Source organism: Ctenopharyngodon idella, chromosome 12 (genome assembly GCF_019924925.1).
Source record: "Ctenopharyngodon idella isolate HZGC_01 chromosome 12, HZGC01, whole genome shotgun sequence".
NCBI classification, from domain to species: Eukaryota; Metazoa; Chordata; class Actinopteri; order Cypriniformes; family Xenocyprididae; genus Ctenopharyngodon; species Ctenopharyngodon idella.
The window spans coordinates 22233728-22254745 of NC_067231.1; the positions used below are offsets into that span (position 1 = coordinate 22233728).

Consider the following 21018-nt stretch of genomic DNA (forward strand, 5'->3'; position numbering starts at 1 on the left):
GAGCCAGTTTGATAAATATTAGAACCTCATTGGGTGGGGGAGCAGAATTCGATGGCATATACACAGCTGTCGAAATCCGTTTATATGTTCAATTTTTGCCTTTCTGCCATTTATTATATTATGAAATATATAATATAAAATCCGTCTGCCACGAATGCCACAAATGTAGTGATTTTGGACTACCCTCACACGAGGGCACCACAAATTTAGTTATTTATGGTCTTAAATATTAATATGAATATTTTGTATTAATATTAATATTGAGTAAGATGATTCCTTCCAATATTTCGGGGCACCAGCCAAGGAGTCTCACCTTGACAATAAAGAACAATCATGGAAGATTGTTGACTGAATTACAATTATATAAATTGGAAGAAGTTCGTCATCTGAACAATCTGAAAGATTTGTGAGATAGTAACTTGTGGAGCCTCTTACTGTATTATCAACACAAGGAAGACACAAGTGTAATAAATGGATTTTATTAACAAAAGGATAGACAAGAGTAACTAAAAACTACTGAATGGATAAAGTGCAGAAAGACTGATAAATGCAAGTGAATGAGTTGGATGTTATTATGGCAGTTACAAGTTAATCTTATAGAAAGATAAACTGTAGTTTCTCTAGAAGAAATAAGGTAAACCTTATTCTGAATTCAACAAATAAACCGAGAGATTATTTGTTATTAACTGACATCAGATATGCAAAATCTAATGCAATTAGATAATCATATACTGACAATATACACTAATGCCAAGGTCTCTGGAAAGAGGTTTGGTAAGTGATATTACGTCTGCCTGGTCGTGCTGAATCCGAGGGTGACGTCTTCCACTTGTTGAGCTGGGCAGCGGTGCAGTGCGAAGAAAGGACTTGGAATCCATTTCACAGCCTTGAACCGAAGTACTTTTGAACGTTGAACGCCTGGAGCACAGAGAAGGTCCTTTTCCTGGAACATGCAGAAGAAGAAGCCTTGAAGGTTCTGATGTCTGTGCAGATGATCCTTATTCTCTGGAACACGCAGATCTTTAGACTGAAATCAGTGCAGAACATGCAAATCTGGAGGATCTCTGATGAGAGGATTTTGAATTTGGTGCAGAAGATATTTTGAAGATGGGGGGCTAATCTTGTCATCGTTGTCTCCGTTGCAGTTTTCAAACTCCCCAAATTCACTTCCTTATTTCTCTCTTTAGAGCTTCAGAGTCTTGAGAGAGCAACTTCACAACTCCATAGAGTTGGACTTAGCTTAGCACATCTTGGGACCGGAACCTTGAACCGGAACTGGAACAGGAACTGGAACCTGGAACCAGAATGGGCAACTGCAGCAACCCAACTGGAACAATTCTTTGTCTAAGAGACAAGCCTTTTAATCTGTCCCGAGAAGGAGGGAAATGCAAATTGGCACCTTTCAGATCCAGTGTTTTGATTGGATGATGCAGTCAGAGGTGGCCACTGGATGGCCCCTCTCTTGCATGAGGTTCATTTGCATAGCTTAAAGTTCATGTTTAGAACAATGTCTTTAAGGTTTTTCCTATGCATAATTCACTTTCCAAACCAATTTCAGATTAACCTAGGCATTGTGCTGAAAACATAAAGTTAGGGGTGTAACGGTACACGTATTCGTACCGAACCGTTTCGGTACAGGGCTTTCGGTTCGTGTGTACCGAAGCATTACATTGCAACATTGTAGCCTAACCCCCAATAATCGCAATAAGCTCTGCGTTCTGTTACTTTCGATAAGAAACAAAGTGTCATCCTTCAAATTCTGTCGACCAAATCATGAAATTCAAACAGAAAATGCCATTTTGACGCTCTCTGATGCGGCGTGACAGATCACTGTACAGGCGCTCCAGTTCAACCGGCAGCACGAGCACGGAGCGCGAGTGAACGCGATCATCTCTTCCTCTTTAATACTAGTTACAGAATAAACATGAAATAACATCTGAAGGTATGTTGAAAAATACAGTACAACGTACTGAAACGGTCATATCTCTTGTAATCGCTCAATCAGTGTTTCAATGGCGGAATAACTCTTTCGCTTAATATATGCACTGTATTAGCCTATATAATCATTATATTTTACTTAACCTTTTAGTGATGTCTTTATTATTTAATGTATGTTTATATTAAACTGTCATGAAAATGACAACCACTAGAAATGATTATATTTTAACAACGAATTGGAGTAAAAACATTTAGAAGTTAATGCAAAAACTGCCTTAGGTGCAGTTTACATGTTTGCATACAATTTGTTAATTGAGTGTTGATTATTTTATCTAAAAATAAAAAGCAATTGAATTTAGGCTAATAGTTTGGGCTCAGTTATTAACCATTAATATTATAGTAGCATAATGTTCAAGTAAGGGCTCCCTACATAGTTTATACCATTAGCAAAGATAACTTTTTTATCCTTAAGAAACTTTTAGTTATAATTTCATTCAACACAATTTGTTCAGTAAACCACTGTTTAATAAAAAAAAAAGCAATTTTATGTTTAGTTTTCTCTCCACCTGCTGTACCGAAAACCGTTCTGAACCGTGACTTCAAAACCGAGGTACGTACCGAACCGTGAGTAGTGTGTACCATTACACCCCTACATAAAGTCCAAACATCACTGGGTTATGTTGAGCTACCTATGCATTCATGTATACCTTAATAGGTAAGTTTGTATATTTTGCATGTACACAAACAACACTCATTGAGTATATACAGTTCTGTTAATAGAAATGGAGAAGATTTGCTCCATTTTGTCTACTGTGTGTCTTTTTATGTCCTTTGTGACTTTAAGCCACGTGGCAAACCTGACTGAGGGACGGGGGTGAACAATAGGGCAAAATGGTGATAGGATTAGTCTGCTCAATGACATGCTAATGTCATCATTCTTCCTTTGCACAAATGGTCAGGGTGATTGTCTTTGCAGGCTGAACTACAAGTCCATCTATTTCTTTGTTTGTGGATCTTCTCTTGAAGGTGCGATTTTTGGGGTCCTGTGCTTTTCATTTTGGCAGATTAAAGGGGACTATTGATGTAATGGGGGGTGTCTGCCCTCATGTCTGCCTGCTGATCACTACATTAGCAACATTGATAATAATAGGAAATGTTTCTTGAGCAGCAAATCAGCAAATTAGAATGATTTCTGAAGGATCGTGACACTGAAGACTGACATAATGGCTTCTTTGCCATCACAAGAATAAATTACATTTTAAAACACATTAAAATAGAAAACAGTTATTTTAAATTGCAATAATACTTCACAATATTACTGTTTTTACTGTATTTTTTGATCAAATAAATGCAGCCTTGATGAGCATTAGAGACTTCTTTCAAAACCTTTTAAAAAATGACTGAATCCAAACTTTTGAATGATAGTGTATCAGATACACTATTCAATTAATTGTTCTAAATTACAACAAATAATTTATTGACAGCCCTAATAAAAAAAACATCTATGTCTGAAATTTTAAATAAATGAATTAACCAGGCACATATTATCATGCTAAATGCAGTAAATGAATTGAATGCAAACTCATTATCTTCCAACTAAACTTCAAAGGTCCTGCCATTTGTTGTGTAGGCATCTCTTGCTTCATTCAAACATAAAAAAGCATATGCTGTCAAGGCTGGACAGCATTTGACAAGGAAATCATGCATCAGACAGAGTGATTCTTCCATTCCGAGATGCATTCACTCCATCTGACACACTGCCAAAGAGAAACACAACTCATCCCTGAAAGAGGCGTCGAGCCCTACAGCTGAGTGACTCTGAAAATGACCACCTCTGTATCCGCAGATCTCAATGATGCATGTGCTAACACTCCCTGCTCCTGCAATCTGACTGCAATCTACTGTGAAATTGTGTTGCTGAAAAGTCCAAAACTCAAGAACATGTGCCCTCACACTCATGAAATGTTGCCAACAGTCTCAAAACCCAAACTCCTTCTGTTATTTAGGGTCAGTGTTATTTACATCAGGTGCAATTAGGCAAAAAAAAAAAAAAAAAATCTGTAAACGTCTGCATGTTATGTACAAATATGCATTGCTTTTCTGAGAAAGTCTTTGGACAGTGTTCTGAAGACTCTTAATTCTCCTTTTAAAATGAAACTGTACCAAACTTAACCAAATTCAGTCTTGCGTGAAGTTCCTCTTGTGTTTTTTACACTCCGAGGTCCACAGTCTAGGAGTCTTTAGCTACAGTTGACATCTACTAAATTTAATCAGTAGGCCTGAAGTAAATTAGAAAAAAAAAAAAACAACAACTCATAAACATTTTCACGAATGTACTTTCAAAAAAATCATGAGAGGATTCTCAAAGGTGCCAAAAAGCCAATAAGTTGTATATCAAGACTCTATGAAGAACTTCACAACACAGCTCTCTTAGGTCTTATACAAAATGTAAGCCTCCACACCACAAGGGGGCGATATAGTAATGGTGTGATCTCATGCTACACTGAGCTCTCATCTGGTTGGATGTCCAGCTGTGTGTGTTTCCTCTTTTCTAGAATCTTGTTGAGCTCCTCAGTGAAGGAGTGGTAAAGCGGAGACGTCATTTCTGAGTCCGTCTGCCTCAGGAGCACATAGCTGTTCCCGTTCATCTTTCTTAGCATGCTGGGCAACGTGGCCGACAGTCCGTTGGCGTATTCCGAGTCGGGCAGGGGCGGTGGCATAGGAAGTGGTGGCGCGGGTGGAGGCTCCTCACTCGGCGTGGTCTGGATGTCCGCTGGAACGATCTGTAGAAACTCTCCGTCTCTTGACGTCGCTCTGCTACGCCCCTCCGTTCGGCCATTGCAGTGGCTAGAGATGGTTTTGAGCTCAAAGTGCGAGCTCCTCTTTCTTTCGGTTGCTGTGGTTATGGACAGAGCTTGCTGGGAGTACTTTCTGGCATTGGGAGAGTTGTGTGCACAGAAGCTAACATACAGCAGGACCACCGTTAGTACCAGACAAAGCCCACCGAGTACAGCCACCAGAGAGATATACATGGCCTCCATGTGCCTGTAGGTCTGGAACTCCGGCCCAGAAGGCAACAGGGCCGGTGGGGGTGACAGGATCTGCTCAACAGGTCCACTGGAAGGACTCGGAGTTGGCGCAGTTGTGGTGGTGAAGAAACTTTCGGGTAGAGCCGTCGGGCTTCCTGAGAGATGTGATGCAGGAGGCGGAACTGGTTGCACTCTAACCACATAACTGCGAACGGGAACCCAGACGCCATTCTCCACTGCGTAACAGCGGTAGTGTCCACTCTGCTGGTTTTGAGTACCAATGATGAGAAGGCCATCATTGCCCGTGCGGTAGCCGAAGTCTACGCCGTAACCCTGTAGCTGCTGACCATTCAGGGTCCAGTGAGGGGTGGCCAGGTTAGAACGAATCTCACACTGTAACAGCACATCATCTCCTGCCATCACTGCACGTGTCCGATGCAAGACGAAACCTAGCAAAGCGTAAGATACATTATTACTCTACTCTTATGGAGCTTTTCCACTGCATGGTACGGTTCGGTACAGCTCAGTACGGCTCACTTTTTGGTGCTTGTCCACTGCGTGGTACAGCTTGCTTAAATAGTACCACCTCGGTGGAGGTTCCAAGCGTGCCTACCTATACTAAATGTGACGTGTAAACACTGCAGATCACTGATTGGTCCGAGAGAATCGTCACTACCAGCGTCACTGGATTTGAAACATGAGACACAAAAACCCGCTAGATTTAAATAGTCAGTAACAGCCACCGCAGTATCATTTGTGCGTGTGACTTTTTTTTAAACAACATGCTTTAAACGACCGTCGTGGTTGTATCATGGTCAGTAGACAAGGTGCAGACTTGTTGGTAGCCGAGGAGCGGATCCACGGCAGTAGAGGCGGCGCAACTATACGGTCAGTCTATAATCCCACCTAATTTGAAGCGGTGGACTGCAGTGGAAAAGCAAACGAAAGTAAGGCGAGCCGTGCTGCACCGAGCCTAGCCCAGTCGCACCACACAGTGGAAAAGCGCCATAAATTTGTCACCTGTCTAGGCTGCTCAGAAATAATTTACATGCAAACACACCATCACTTGTAATATTACTACAGCCTCTGCGTCCCATCTGGATGTCCTGGATGAGACTGGACCTACAAGAAACACATATCAAAGCCATTAATCGAAGCATGCAGAACATACTGCAAATGTGTTTTGGACACTGGGTCTAAAAATTAACACTCACCAAGAGCCAAATAGGAGTTAAAATTGGTTTAAGCCAGAAAATAAAACGCTTTACTCCACAGTTGGCTGGTAACTTAATAGGAACTGTAACATTACATGGTTTAAATCGCATTATAAGAACAATAATCTGATGCACGTTGATGCACGTCTTCTAACCACTTTTATATTAGAGGAAAATTTACCATCAGAGGTTTATCTGAGACACCCAAAGTTGTTTATTTCTCAATATTCCTCATTTGTGACTTGTTTATTTTGATTAAGAGAAGGAGACTGACCTGCAATGTTTATCATACATATGCAACACATTAACAGCTAAATCCACTGCCAAAGCCACTGGAAGGCAAGCCTGCAACCTTTAGCCAAAAAAGCGTAACGGCTAATGCTAACGCTACACCCCTGGCGGTACGCAGGGAAGAAGACAAGAGGCTGTTTTTTGAATGGGTGTCAATGGATGAGAGGCTTCACTATGCTGATTAAACAGCTTTTGTGGGGAAATAGCTAATCATTTAATTAATCAACAGTCTGTTTGCTAATCTTCAGCATGTTTTACACTAAACAATACTTTCGTTGGGAACTACATGTAGATTTTAGCTTGATGAAAATGTATTTTTTCAAGAGAAGGCAGACTAGCGAATGTTGCGACTGATGTCACTGCCATTACACGATAGGCTGAGAGGTGCCGCACGTGATTAAGTTAGCCGTTACTCTTTCTCCAATGGTAAGAGATACAGACCCTCTTATCTCCCTATTATATACAATCTCTGACCAAGCGTGCCACACGAGTCCTGAAAACTGAAGCCAAAGTGTCTTGATCGCCCCCAGGTGGCTGGAAGCAGTATAGGTCATAAACCCCGCCCTCTCCATGTTTTCCAGTGGGACGGGAGACGACCTAAACAATTAAATTACACTTCAAATATTCTTTTTCCAAAGACAATTTCTGTCATATTAGGCAGTTTTTATCACGCTGGTGTTAGTTCAAGTGTTCGTTCTTTAAATAAGTTTGGTTTTAGTTAGTTATTTGATGCTATAAAAACGGTGGCGTGACGTCATGATTGACAGCTGAGGTTGACAGCTTCTCTGAGTGAAGTAGTCACTGAGGCGCCAACAGACTTTCTTCTGGATTTTCGTGAGGTGACTGGAGCTTTAACTTCAATTTCTACATTTCCATAACTGTTTATTTCACACCGAAATAATAAGTTCTTCTGAGTTTGGGCAGGACTTTGATATTGCGGCTCCACTTCGTGCTCACTACTGGGCAGACTCGGGCTCCACGTTCATCTCGAGACTCAAGATGTCAGCGCCATATTGACACACTGGCGGCTTCAGTTACTACAATGGATGAGAGTGAAGGGGCGTCGTCCATATTTTTTTACAGTATATGGGGGTAACGCAGCACTGTTTATCATATGAGATACATTTGAGTGTGTTGAAAATGTTATAACGTTACTCTGTGCGTTCACTCATTGGCTGCTATGAGACACTTGTCGCACCCTGCAGTAAGCTAGATCGATATTAGAATATTATATTAATATATTAAAACATATTATATGACAGAGAATGCTGTATTACTGTTAAGACTAAACTTGTTGAGCTAAATAACAATGATTAGTTTTCTGTCTATAAATGTATCCAAGCAGTTGTTCCCTTGTCTAATAAAACATATAATATATTAAATGTTATATATAAATATGTTTTCATGGTTTCTACAAAATAAAACCGGAAATCGAGGGTAACGCGGGGATAATGTCATTGATAGGCGACGCACGGACATGGTCCATGACCTGGTTAAAATTGATTATTTCTCTGAATTTAAACATTCTTGGAAACATCTGGGATAATGTACGTACACAAGACAACAAAATATATAACACTGTTCCAGTGGTTTTTGGATATTTTAATCCAAACATCTTACATGTTGTGCCTTTAATTTAGGCATAACAACATTATATAGCATAAAATCCAATAATATCCAATAAATATAAATATTCATTTTTAAAATCTGCTATAGAAAAATGTATACTGTTTGAATTATAATCTTAAGCAGAGACAATTATATATCCAATATCATCCTATAAAAATCCAGTACTGGTGATATAAAAAAGGCTGGTATCTGATATGGTGCCGTTATACTGTGCATCCCTAGTAATATTTCTAAAATCACCTGCCATTGACGATTATAGCAAAAAATTACTTTTGGACTCTGGTACATAGTACATTGTGTTATTGAAAACACAAAATGTCTGATTTTACCTGTTAGCGTAAGATGCTATCTCAGCACATGTTCTTCCATCCCAGCCACAGAGTGGGTCTCGTGCAAACACACAGTCATAACAGGAGGTGTAGCGCTCACAGGATGACAGGGGTACTTGCACCAGTCCAGAGGGGGCGCTCACATAGATACTGTTCTGTTGAACAAAAGTGCACATCCTGAGATTTTTTTGGGATACACAAGTGTTTGTATTGTACGCTTGGATTTAATGCTGATTTTTAACAGTTGCTAGGTGTATAATGGGTTACCTGTTTTTGTGATATCACCATGTTATTGATCGGTTGCTTCTCTTCAAACAGTTGAAGCTCCTCAATGATGTGCACACGGTCTCTGATCTTTACAGCCCTGTGTAACCAGCCTTCATCTGGAGAGAAGCACACACAAAAAAGTTTCAAGTAAAGAACCCAAACATACAAACGGTTTCAAAGTTTGGGGTCAGTAACATTTTTAAAAAAGAAAATTATGCCTTTATTCAGTAAGCATGACAGTAAAGACAAAAAAAGTTTTCTATTTCAAATAAATACTGTTTTCCATCACAGGAATAAATTACATGTTAAAATATATTAAAATAGAACACAATATTACATTTTTTACAGTATTTTTTTTATCAAATAAATACAGCTTTTTTACCAACCTCAACATTTTATAATCTTAATATCAAAATCAAAAATATATTTTTAATCTTAATATCAAAACAATGCCTAATAAAGAAAAATCGACCCTTAGGCACCTGTTCCAATGAAGAGCATGTCATAAATGAGTCCATCCAAACCCACAACCTGTTGTACAGCCATCTTGGTGTAGTCCGCGCTCCTCTGGAGCAAAAGAGGACGTCCTCCCACTGGCTGGATTTGTCTGGACATTAAAGGGTGTTTCCGTACAAAATTCAGTATGTTGTCAGGGAGATCCCGGGAGGAATTTATGAGCAGGGCACGATGCTGATCAGTTATACACTGAAGAGAAAGAATGGCACTGTTATATAACAGTTCACAAAAGAGTGAAAATAGAAACGATGCAAGACTTCAATTCAATACCCAAAGAGCTGTCCTACAGTTTTTGAACAACAGATACTAGAAGGAGGGAGTTTATGGGGCTATTTTGATTTAGTGCATCTCACCGAGCCAGGCCTCGGATCCGGAACTTTCCCAGTGTACTCCCTCCATTTGGAGTCCTGCAGTTCCATGTAAGGCCCATCAAAAGCTGTCTGGACATCTCTGAGAGAATACTGACAAACTGCAGACATCTTAACATTTCTCCTGGCAATGAGAAAGAGGAAGAGATTGAAGGAATTTTGGATTAATGCGACTTTGTTTTATTGCTAGTACTTCTTGTGAATCACTAATGTACTCCTCATTTGTAAGTCACTTTGGATAAAAGCATCTGCTGAATATATAAATGTAAAGTAAATGTAAATTACCAGAGAAAATCATTTTGATTTGTGCCTCAATTTATACATTTTTTTATTATAATTATATTATCATTTTAAGTCATACAACTACAATGGAAGTAAAATATTTTAAAGAGTTAAAAGCAGAAATGTGAAGCTCATATATTTATTAATTGCGGATTCGACACGCTGATTCATTTATGCTCCGAAGCTTCCTGAAGCAGTGTTTTGAAATCGGCCATCACTAAATAATTCGTTATTTAGTTTTTTTTGGTGCACCAAAAATATTCTCGTCGCTTTATAATATTAATATTGAACCACTGTACTCACATGAACTGATTTAAATATGTTTTTAGTACCTTTATGGATCTTGAGAGAGGAAATGTCATTGCTCCCTATGTAGGCCTCACAGAGCCATCGGATTTAAACAAAAATATCTCAATTTGCGTTCCGAAGATTAACGAAGGTCTTACGGGTATGGAACGGCATGAGGGTGAGTAATAAATGACAGAATTTTCATTTTGGGGTGAACTAACCCTGTAAGTGTCTAGAATTTCAAAACAATGTGCATTTTAATGTGTATTTCTAGTCTGTTTACTTCGACATTACTGTATGCAATGTTTTAAGTCAAAATTGTTCTCTATGGTAAATCATCAGCATTTCGCAGATATTTCTTTAATAATTCTACTGTAAATAAACACTAAGGTTGTTATCCTGAGTTCCAGTGACACCATCATTGCAAACATTGCTAAAAGACCAAATCAAAGATTTGCTGCTGGGCAAACTGAGTGAATTATTTACTAAGTTGTCTGTGTGTAAAGGATAAAGAAAAAATCAACCTGTCACATTTCTAGCAATGTTGTCTAAATTTACAAATGACAGTCCCTGAATCTCTATATATATGGAGAAAGGCAGAGCGTCTAAAGCACAAAAGCACAGAAACAAACCGGTTGCAGTTTTTGTCCCTGTGGGACATAACACTAGAAAACCTCAGAATGAAATACTGATGTTATTACTCCCTTCAGGACGATAAAGGGTTTGCCACTCAGTGCTCTGTCCTGTTTACTACCTGGAAACGGGTTTGATGGGAGAATCTGGTCCCCAACTAGTCTGTAGACATTTAAAGGACAATTTAATATAGCATGACTCTGCATACACGCTCTCTCTCTTTTGATTCTGCCAATTCAAATACTGGCCCAGTGCCCTGTGTCCTATCGTCAGTGTTCCTGCTATAGCGAGGAAAGCACATGGGAATATTTAGAGATGGGCTCTCATGCTAAAATCCTTCAGTCAAAAAACCTCTGAGAATGAAGATAACAGGGTCACATGCTAGAGGATTAATGCTGCTTCTGTTCACATCACATTTAATGAGACTGCAGCACCCCTCTCACACACTGTAAAACATTTCAACCCATTAAAACTGAAGGCTTATGTTTAACTGCAGCCTTAAATTTGATATAAAATCAATGTGGTGCCAAAGTTATTGATGTAGAAAACCAAGTTGAAACTACGAAATGCATAAAACTTCTATCTACTGTATCTATCTATCTAGAAACTGAATTGGAATTTCAAAGGCATGCTCAATTCCGTTTTGAATGGCCCAAAACCTGTTACGGGTTCACAATCAAATCTTATATTCTGCCTAAGTGAATTTTCTCACCACTCAAGTCCAAAAATGCCATAAAAGACACTGTCATGTACGTCACTTCCCTCGGCGACAAAAACACTGCGAAGGACGTTGAATTGAAGCTCATAATCAGGGATGGCGCACACCAGCCTGGCCTTGAGAAAGGATGTCCACTTCCTCTGAAGAGTCTTCTGCCCTCCAATGTCCCCCTGTGAACAAGAAACAACTGATATGAAAATCATAACACATTACATCACAATTAAAAGTATTGCTCATTTTTATTAACTCAATAGAGCAGTAAGAATGTCACAATATGCAAATGTATTATGCATAGTCTGTAGTTCTTTGAAAGCAGTCTCCTCAGGGGAATGAGTCACACTAATGTAGCTGTAAAAATATTAACAAATAACAAACGTATTATCACCCCATCTTACTATCTAATGAGATGTGACATAATTGGGTTTAAATGACAAATTATGATTATGTAGCTCTGCGTCACACTCCAAATGTCAAATCAGAGGTACACTGAGATGGGAAAATCATATTTTCATAATCTGGTTGATTTCTATCAATCCAGCCCATGGCTTTTTGCATAATTCACATATACACTTGAGAGTAGTTCACAGCTGAAATGCACCAAGCTCCGATGTGTTAAACTCTCCTGAGTTAAACATTCAGCTTGAAATGACACAGTTGTGGGCACAAAAAGCTGTCCTAACAGCATTCTGCTCAGAAACAGGCTCCATCAGGCTCTAGTAGTAACACAGGGACCTTCAGGCTAATTGTGGTGTCAGTTCACATTCATTCGGGAGGAAGAAAGACCAGAACTGAGATGGCTGAAATAGACAGCAGAGAGGAAAGAAAATAGATCCTTTTGTATAGTTTCTCCATAACAAAGGTTATCAGCAATGCTGTCACATGATACATGTATCAGATTTATGTGTCACTGAAAATGGCAATTTTTCCCAAATAAACAGCAATACAGTCATGATATTGAGCATTTCAACTTTTATTCTTTTTATTTCTAATGGACTTGTGCACACTGGCTATAAAAAAATTATATTGTAGTTAAAATGTAGAGAAACAACAGAGAGAATGTACAATGTTAAGTTTGCTCATGAAGGCTACTGAGCATGCTCAGTTTGACCGCTAATGCTCAGTCCTGAGGAAGACATCTGGGGCAGAATAATTCCCCCCTGCTCATTACTGCCATTATCACAGAAAAGCATGGCTTGTTAATTTGATGGGAAATATTTTCTTAATTAATATGAAATGTATTTATGATGTATAAACACTGTAAAGCAACGTTTACTTTATCTTATAAGTGCTATTTGAACCTTAATTGTGTACTTTTGCAAATATTAATTTTGTGAATTTTCTCTGGCTAAGCACTATAAACTTCATGCATCTGCTACTGTGGTTTGTGGCTGATGAATAATCCATAATCCCTTGCAACTTAACATTTTAAGTTAGTATTTTTTCACAGCATGATGACTTATGGTGACACTACTTAGTTTGCAGAAGGAATTAGTGCTTTTGATTAACTTTTATTGTTGTTTTGTGCTAAATCACTGTTAGGGTGATCAGTGTTCCCCTTGGTAAACTTAGATGCTGCTTAATTAAAATAATTTCTCACCCACTGAACGAAACGCAAAAGATTTTTTATAGTATAATAAGTAAGAGTTGTCTACACTTAGAAGACAAATTGAACTAATATTAAACAACATCTAGAAAATTGGTGAACTTGCACCAAAACTTGTTTATTGGAGCTGAGTTGGAGTTTTTAACCCAAAGTAACTCATCTATTTAAGTTTAGAGTAAGAACATTAATTTTATTGAGTTAACTACTAAACTGGAACTAAAAAAAAAATGGAACTAGTTACTAAAACATTTTGAGTAGGTTATCTTGAATATTTTTGTGTTACTGTTCAAAAGTTTGGGGTCAGTAAGGCTTTTTTAAAAATAAATTAATATTTCTATTTATTGACAGTAAAAGTGACAGTGAAGACATTCATAATGTTACAAAAGATTTCTATTTCAAACAAATGCTGTTCTTTTGAACTTTCTATTCATCAAAGATGTATCAGTTTCCACAAAAATGTTAAACTGTTTTCAACATTGATAATAATAAGAAAACTTTCTTGAGCACCAAATCAGCATATTAGAATGGTTTCTGAATGATCATGTGACACTGAAGACTGGAGTAATGATGCTGAGAATTCAGCTGTGCCATCACAGTAATAAATTACATTAAAATAGAAAACAGTTCTTTTAAATTGCAATAATATTTCACAATATTACTGTTTTTACTGTATCTCTAATCAAATAAATGCAGTCTTTGTAAGCATAAGAGACTTCTTTCAAAAACATTACCAACCTCAAACTTTTGAACTGTAGTGTATAAACATGTGTGTGTACAAGCACATGTGTGTAATCATGCATATGAATGTGTGTGTGTACTGTGTAGTGTGGCCTACTTTGGACTGGAGCTTCTTTCCTTCCTAACTCAGTAAGTCAAACAGTAAGGGACCTGACCTGCTTCCCAGAGCTGTGAAGTTTTAGCTGCAGAGTGAATGCAGGCGTGAAATAAATGAAGATATAACGGTGAGGGGAAACTGTAGGGTGGTTTATCTGAGCACAATGAAGAAGCTAAATGAGATGAGAGTAATGCAGGTGGGAGAGCATGTGTGGGAGAAAGAAAGCGAGCGAGAGAGCTAGTTCGGGTAGTGGGGCTTTATCTGCCCGGCAACAGTGGCAAAACCACAGAACCTCCAGAAACGTGTGGAGAGATGAGGTCAGCCTGGTGGTGTTATGGACTGTACTTAGGAGTCTGTACATAGGAGTGAAAATGTTTGGTTAATGTAAGTTTGAAAACCAGATTTGAAAAATACAGATCAACAGTTAAGCTCAACTCAAGATAAATCCCAAACCCGGCTCTTACTTTACACACACGGGCCACCCTGGCCACTTTGGTCTGGCTGGAGTAAGCCGTCGGTTCTGTGTTCCTCTCCGTGAAGAAGAAGTAGAGTTTGTCATCATCCCCGATGGAGCTGTTGATGCTCTCTCTGAGTAAAGCTGAGCCGACAAAATCTGACTCTACGAGAAAAAACATCAGCATTAGCTGCTGCCCACACCACAATGGACCAATTATGAGCCTTATAGATCTTATTGTGTCTGTGAGAAGTTTCAAAGTACAGTCTTTATTGATTAAAAAATAGTGAATCTCTACTGTTCCTTTTAATCATAGTTCTTACTTTTTATTGAATACAAATTGCCTAAAATTATTGAATTATTAGTGATGCTTTCTAAGGCAAGTGTGCTATTATTTTTCTTTTCTTTGCCTGGTGATGATACAGTGAGTTATTTTTCCATTAACAGATTTGACTTAGGCCAGTAAACAACCATCCAGAATACAAGCAATAGCAACCACTCAGTCAGAACACCTTAGCAATCCCATAGCGACGCCCTAGCAACATGATTGCACAGGCAAACTCCATTCACATTCTATTTTTGTAAAAATGTTCAACTAACCCAGCAGCCATCTTGTTGGGGAATCGTCTGTCCGCAAATTTGGGAAAGGAAAGTTGCGTCGTATATCAGGGATGTTACGAAACTCATACTGAGATGCAGAGTACATCTCACCATCTGTAAAGGCAAATTATAGTCAATTGAAAGAATATACAGAAGAAGAAACATGCAAGTTATGAAATAAAGTTATGAATCCAAATCATGTACCTATCATAAATCCAGTGTAGCCCTTTGTAGGGTCATAAGGACATTTCTCCTTTCCCTCCTCAAAACGCACAAAGGTGAAGCGTGCCACATCCTGACAAAAACAGGGAGATATATTATAACAGAACTTAAAACATTCACAATAATAATTCCTTTGCAATATGACGGACAGAATGAGAGCAGTAAACATCTCACTATGTAAGCACAGCGTGGTCTGAAGGCATGCGTCCCGCAGGTGTACAGATGAGTGTCGTTGTATCTGTCCAGGAATCGCACGTGATTGTAGCATTCAGTCTTTGATGGAACAAACAAGAAATTATTGTAAAACACCAATTTTTCCAAGAATACAGGTACATTATGCAGTACCATAAGCAGACTTTTAAAAATAAAAAACTCATTATGAATTAAATATTAATTAAAACCATTAATGTATTTCAATAATACTGAAATGTCATTCAAATACTATAATGATAAAAAAATATATGTTTTTATTATTCTTGTTGGCAAAACTCTTATGTTCCAGCTTACATTTTTAAACATCATTTTTAAAACAGCATTATATTCATGTCACCATAATCTATACTTCATCTCACTCTTGCCTTTTTTACATCAGAACCACCATTCATTTTGACTTTGTCATGAAAATCAGTGTGAATCTTGTTTTGTATTGTCTGCACACAAGAATTAACAATCAACTTCTGAGCATGTGATACGTGGTTTCCTACACTCTTAAAGGGTTAGTTCACCCAAAAATGAAAATTCTGTCATTAATTACTCACCCTAATGGCGTTCCACACCCTTAAGACCTTCGTTAATCTTCGGAACACAAATTAAGATATTTTTGTTGAAATCCGATGGCTCAGTGAGGCCTCCATAGCCAGCAAAAAAAAAAAAACTAACGACTTATATAGTGATGGCCAATTTCAAAACACTGCTTCATGAAGCTTCGGAGCGTTATGAATCAGCGTGTCGAATCAGCGGTTCGGAGCGCCAAAGTCATGTGATTTCAGCAGTTTGGCGGTTTGACAAGCGATCCGAATCATGATTCGACATGCTGATTCATAACGCTCCGAAGCTTAATGAAGCAGTGTTTTGAAATCGGCCATCACTATAATAAGTCGTTATTTTGTTTTTTTGGCACACCAAAAATATTCTCGTTATAATATTAATATTGAACCACTGTACTCACATGAACTGATTTAAATATGTTTTTAGTACATTAATGTATCTTGAGAGAGGAAATGTCATTGCTCCCTATGTAGGCCTCACGGAGCCATCGGATTTAAACAAAAATATCTTAATTTGTGTTCCGAAGATTAACGAAGGTCTTACGAGTGTGGAACGCCATTAGGGTGAGTAATAAATGACATTATTTTCATTTTTGGGTGAACTAACCCTTTAAAGGATTAGTTCACTTTAAAATGAAAATTACCCCAAGATTTTCTCACTCTCAAGTCATCCTAGGTGTATATGACTTTCTTCTTTCTGATGAACACAATCTGAGTTAGATTAATAAATGTCCTGACACGTACAAGCTTTATAATGGCAGTGAACGGGACCAACGAGTATGAAGCTCAAGAAAGTGCATCCATCCATCAAAAACGTACTCCACACAGCTCCGAGGGGTTAATAAAAGCTTTATTACAAGTTATGAAGTAAAATATCTATTTTTTGTAATGCCTCTTGCAGTTCAAAAAGCTTACGCTACGTCCTACGCCTTCCGTATTCAAATTACGAAAAAAGTTCATAAATTAAATATGGAAGGCGGTCTGGCAGAAGCTAGATATTTTACTTCATAACTTATTAAATATGGATATTTTTCTTACACAAAAGCATCACTTCGCTTCAGAAGGCCTTTATTAACCCCCCTGGAGTCGTTCTTCATGAATGAATGCACTTTCTTGAGCTTCATACTCGTTGGTCCCGTTCACTGCCATTATAAAGCTTGTACATGTCAGGACATTTATTAATATAACTCCGATTGTGTTTATCAGAAAGAATAAAGTCAAATACACCTAAAATGGCTTGAGGGTGAGTAAAGCTTGGGGTAATTTTCATTTTAAAGTGAACTAAGCAGGAAAAAAAATTCTGAAACGATTCTCCAACGATATTGTTTATTGGTGCAGATATAGCTATAGTTGTGGTGTGAACTCTACTATTCTTTAATTTTGATATCTTTATCGTTATCTTTATAGTTATCGTCTTTGTTGTGAACGGGCCTTTATACCTGTATATCACAAAAAAGTACATATGTTTGTGATATACAGCACTTCCGATGTGGTTTTCCATTTATAAACTGTATAGGGATGCACCGATATTACAATTTTGGCCGATACCAATAACCGATAATTCTTTATATTTGAAAGCTGATAACCGATACATTGGCCAATAAATCTAAATCAAAATTTGTATATAATTTTTGAGATCCTGATTACAAAAACAAAAGTCTCACCATTAACAGCCATGTCCCAAGCACACAATTATAATGTTCTCATATATTATGTAGCCTATATGACAGACTTGCACTGTACATTGTACTGTATTTTCCTTTTTGAAGTGATTTCAATCATATTTTAAGCAATTCAAAACCATCATGGCGAACAGTTGTGTCATCTGGACTGTCTCAGCTTAAGGAAATAATCCATTATTTATTAGCTTTAATATATCGGCCAAATTTTCTTATCGGACCAATAACAATAACATTAAAAATGAACATATATCGGCCGATACCGATATGGTGGCTGATATATCGTGCATCACTAATACATTTGGAAGAAACTTTCATCCAAAGCAATTAAAACATTATATTTTACCAGTGTCTGTTCCCTGACTTGAGTTGAACTGTGGGATTTAGGGTAGGATATTCTACACATCAAGAATGGCAATACCTGATTGTTCTTTCCTTTGCTCAGGCATTGCTTCTTCTGTTCAGCAGATGCTGCCCATTCCAGCTGTTATACAGACATGGACAACAACTATTAGAAGCTCAGCTGCATTAGGTAGAGTGAAACATATAGAAACTTATTGCAGCAGAGGCAAAACTCACAGAAAGAGAGATATTAGTGTCAGAGATGTTAGCGGTGTCCAGTTTGTAAATGGCCTCTCTGGCCCCAACATACAGCAACCCAGGCCCATCCTCCAGTAACAGAGAGCTGTAGTTCACTGCAGCTCCATGGAAATGATTACAACCCAGCAGTCCTGCCAACGCAGAGAGAGACCCAGTTAGAAAAACAGGGACAAACATGACCAAATTGCGTCAACATCATAGAGACCCACTTATATCTCTATACACTCTTCTGTCAATTATTGGAAATCTTTTGACTGAAATGAATGGAGAGCTGAATTCTCAACGTAACCTATGAATAAACTAAAAGGCAACAAAGAAAACATGACCATGGAAACAGAATAATGAAACAAAGCTTTGTGGGTGAAAGAAGAAGAGGAGCATGAGAATATATGGCATGATTTGCATTAATGTGGCAAAACTGTCACATTAATCTAAGATCTAATTTCACTGTAAAAGAGAAATGTTGGCACAATAAAAAGAGTTAGGGAAAGAGAAATCAAAACGGGTGTTCTAAAAGAATAGTCAATTTAGCACTTTCTGTTTTTATGTGCAATGATTAAGTAAATATTAAAACACCATTGACTTATTTGGGTGGTCTGCTTCCTCGAATTAAGGGCATAAAGTAAACCAAGGCACATTCTGAAGAGAAAAGGATTTGTTTTGCCCATCTACAACACTGCATGCTGAGATTTGCTGCCCCATACTGAGAGACGGGTGGGCTATACTGATGAGACTTGGCAGTATTAGGCCACATATCAACCATGGTACCCCTCAAATGCCTTTCCCCTGCCTCTCAAACCACCCAGCCCCCATACACGTGCTACAGTCTACATCAGCAACAATATACAGTACATCCAGGATCCAGTGTCCAAGCATGGAATATAAAGGATTTGGAACTTAAAAGTGATTTGTGCCCCTTCATATTTTTGAGTAAAAAATGTCTTCGTTTTTGAAAATTAAGTTTAAAAGTTTAAATAGTTTAAAATGTGTTAAACGCTGTGACAGAAATCATGAATTGGTCCATCCAATCAAATCACACAGAACACACTTGCAAATGCATAGCAATTTGCCAAAAACATTCAGAATATCTCAGCAACCTTATTAGGGTTGGGAATTGAGAACCAGTTATGGTTCTCACACCTGCATTTTTCCGCAATGTGGATGGAACACCGTACTAAAATACTCTAACAGACACCGCTAGTGAATCTTCAATGCAAAACAGATAGTTTGACTACTGTATTCTGATTACAGAACAAATGACTCTAATGAGTCGGTTCTTTTCAGGTGAGCCAAAAGCATACAGAGCAACCAGTGTAGTCCGATTCCCAAATGAGTGACTCTTATGAGCCAGCTCTTTTTGGTGAGTCAAAAGCATACAGAGCAACCAGTTTAGCCCAATTCCTGAGTGAATGACTCTTATGAAGCAGTTCTTTTTAGTGAAGTAAAAGCAAAAAGCACAACCAGTGTATGATTACCAAACAAGCGGCTCTTGTGATCTGATTATTTTTAGTGAATCAAAAACATATAGTGCAACCAGTGTAGTCTGATTCCTGAATGAATGACTGAGACGATTATTTTTAGTGAATCAAAAACATAAAGTGCAACCAGTGTAGTCTGATTCCCGAATGAATGACACTTATGAGCCAGTTCTTTTTGGTGAATCAAAAGCATACAGAGCAAACGTGTAGTCCGATTCAGAACAAATGACTCTTGTGAGTCGGCTGTTTTTGGTGAATCAAAAGCATACAGTGCAACAAGTGTAGTCTGATTCCCAAATTAGTGAGTCTTGAGATCTGGTTCTTTTTAGCAAATCAAAACATATAGCACAACCAGTGTAGTCTAATTCCTGAATGAATGACTGTGACTTTCAGTGAACCAAAATTATACAGTGGAACCAGTGTAGTTTGATTCCCGAATAAATGACTCTTGTGAGCTGGTTCTTTTTAGTTAATCAAAAGCATCCAGTGCATCCAGTGTAGTCCAATTCCTAAACAAGTGACTCTTGTGATCTGTTTTTTTTTTTTTTTTCAGCTAATCAAAAGCATACAGCATAACCAGTGTAATACGATTCCAGATCAAATGCCTCTTGTGAGCCATTTCTTTATAGTGAATCAAAAACATACAGCACAACCAGTGTAGTCTGATTCCTGAATGAATGACTGAGTCGATTATTTTTAATGAATCAAAAGCATACAGTGCAACCAATGGAGTCTGATTCCCAAATGAATGACTCTTATGAGCCAGTTCTTTTTGGTGAATCAAAAGCATACAGAGCAATCAGTTTAGTCAAATTCCTGAGCGAATGACTCTTATGAAGCAGTTCTTTTTAGAGAACTAAAAGCAAATAGAGCAAACGGTGTAGATCGCTTTCCTAATGAATGAATCTTGTGAGCCGGTTCTTTTTAGCGAATCAAACACGTACAAACAAGCAGTACTGGTCTAGTGTTTTGAGCTAGTGTGAGAATGAGTTGCAGTATAAACCTAAAAGTCAAGGCCATGAGGATCTAAACTGTCAATCAAAGAAAGGTCGGAACAGACCTACGGGCTGCTGTGCGCGTGAGAGGACCAGAGGCTAATATTACTCATAACAGGAAAGAAAATATTAAGTTATGCAAACACGATTTAAGACCTCGGGCAAAGTGACGACATTCTGTGTGTGTAGTTAATCCTTGTGTCTCATTGTGTAGATAGAGAAAGATAGTGACTGTAACACACAGTGATGAGTGCAGAGCTGATGATAAACTGAGAGATCACAC

General features: G+C 38.1%; 1 protein-coding gene across 1 annotated transcript in view; it reads right to left on the bottom strand.

Annotated features, from left to right (window-relative positions):
- Positions 1–463: 463 nt before the first annotated feature.
- sema4gb (sema domain, immunoglobulin domain (Ig), transmembrane domain (TM) and short cytoplasmic domain, (semaphorin) 4Gb) overlaps positions 464–21018 on the bottom strand; it is a 32622-nt gene continuing 12067 nt past the window's right edge. Inside the window, exons 3-15 of the mRNA XM_051914542.1 lie at positions 18242–18393; positions 18084–18146; positions 15391–15489; positions 15199–15289; positions 14995–15108; positions 14405–14559; positions 11497–11672; positions 9567–9705; positions 9180–9402; positions 8698–8813; positions 8431–8585; positions 6028–6089; positions 464–5416 (exon numbers count right to left, since the gene is read on the bottom strand). Of these exons, the coding sequence (XP_051770502.1) occupies positions 4437–5416; positions 6028–6089; positions 8431–8585; positions 8698–8813; positions 9180–9402; positions 9567–9705; positions 11497–11672; positions 14405–14559; positions 14995–15108; positions 15199–15289; positions 15391–15489; positions 18084–18146; positions 18242–18393 (2525 nt within the window). The 3' untranslated portion in view covers positions 464–4436. The remainder of the gene's footprint in view (positions 5417–6027; positions 6090–8430; positions 8586–8697; positions 8814–9179; positions 9403–9566; positions 9706–11496; positions 11673–14404; positions 14560–14994; positions 15109–15198; positions 15290–15390; positions 15490–18083; positions 18147–18241; positions 18394–21018) is intronic.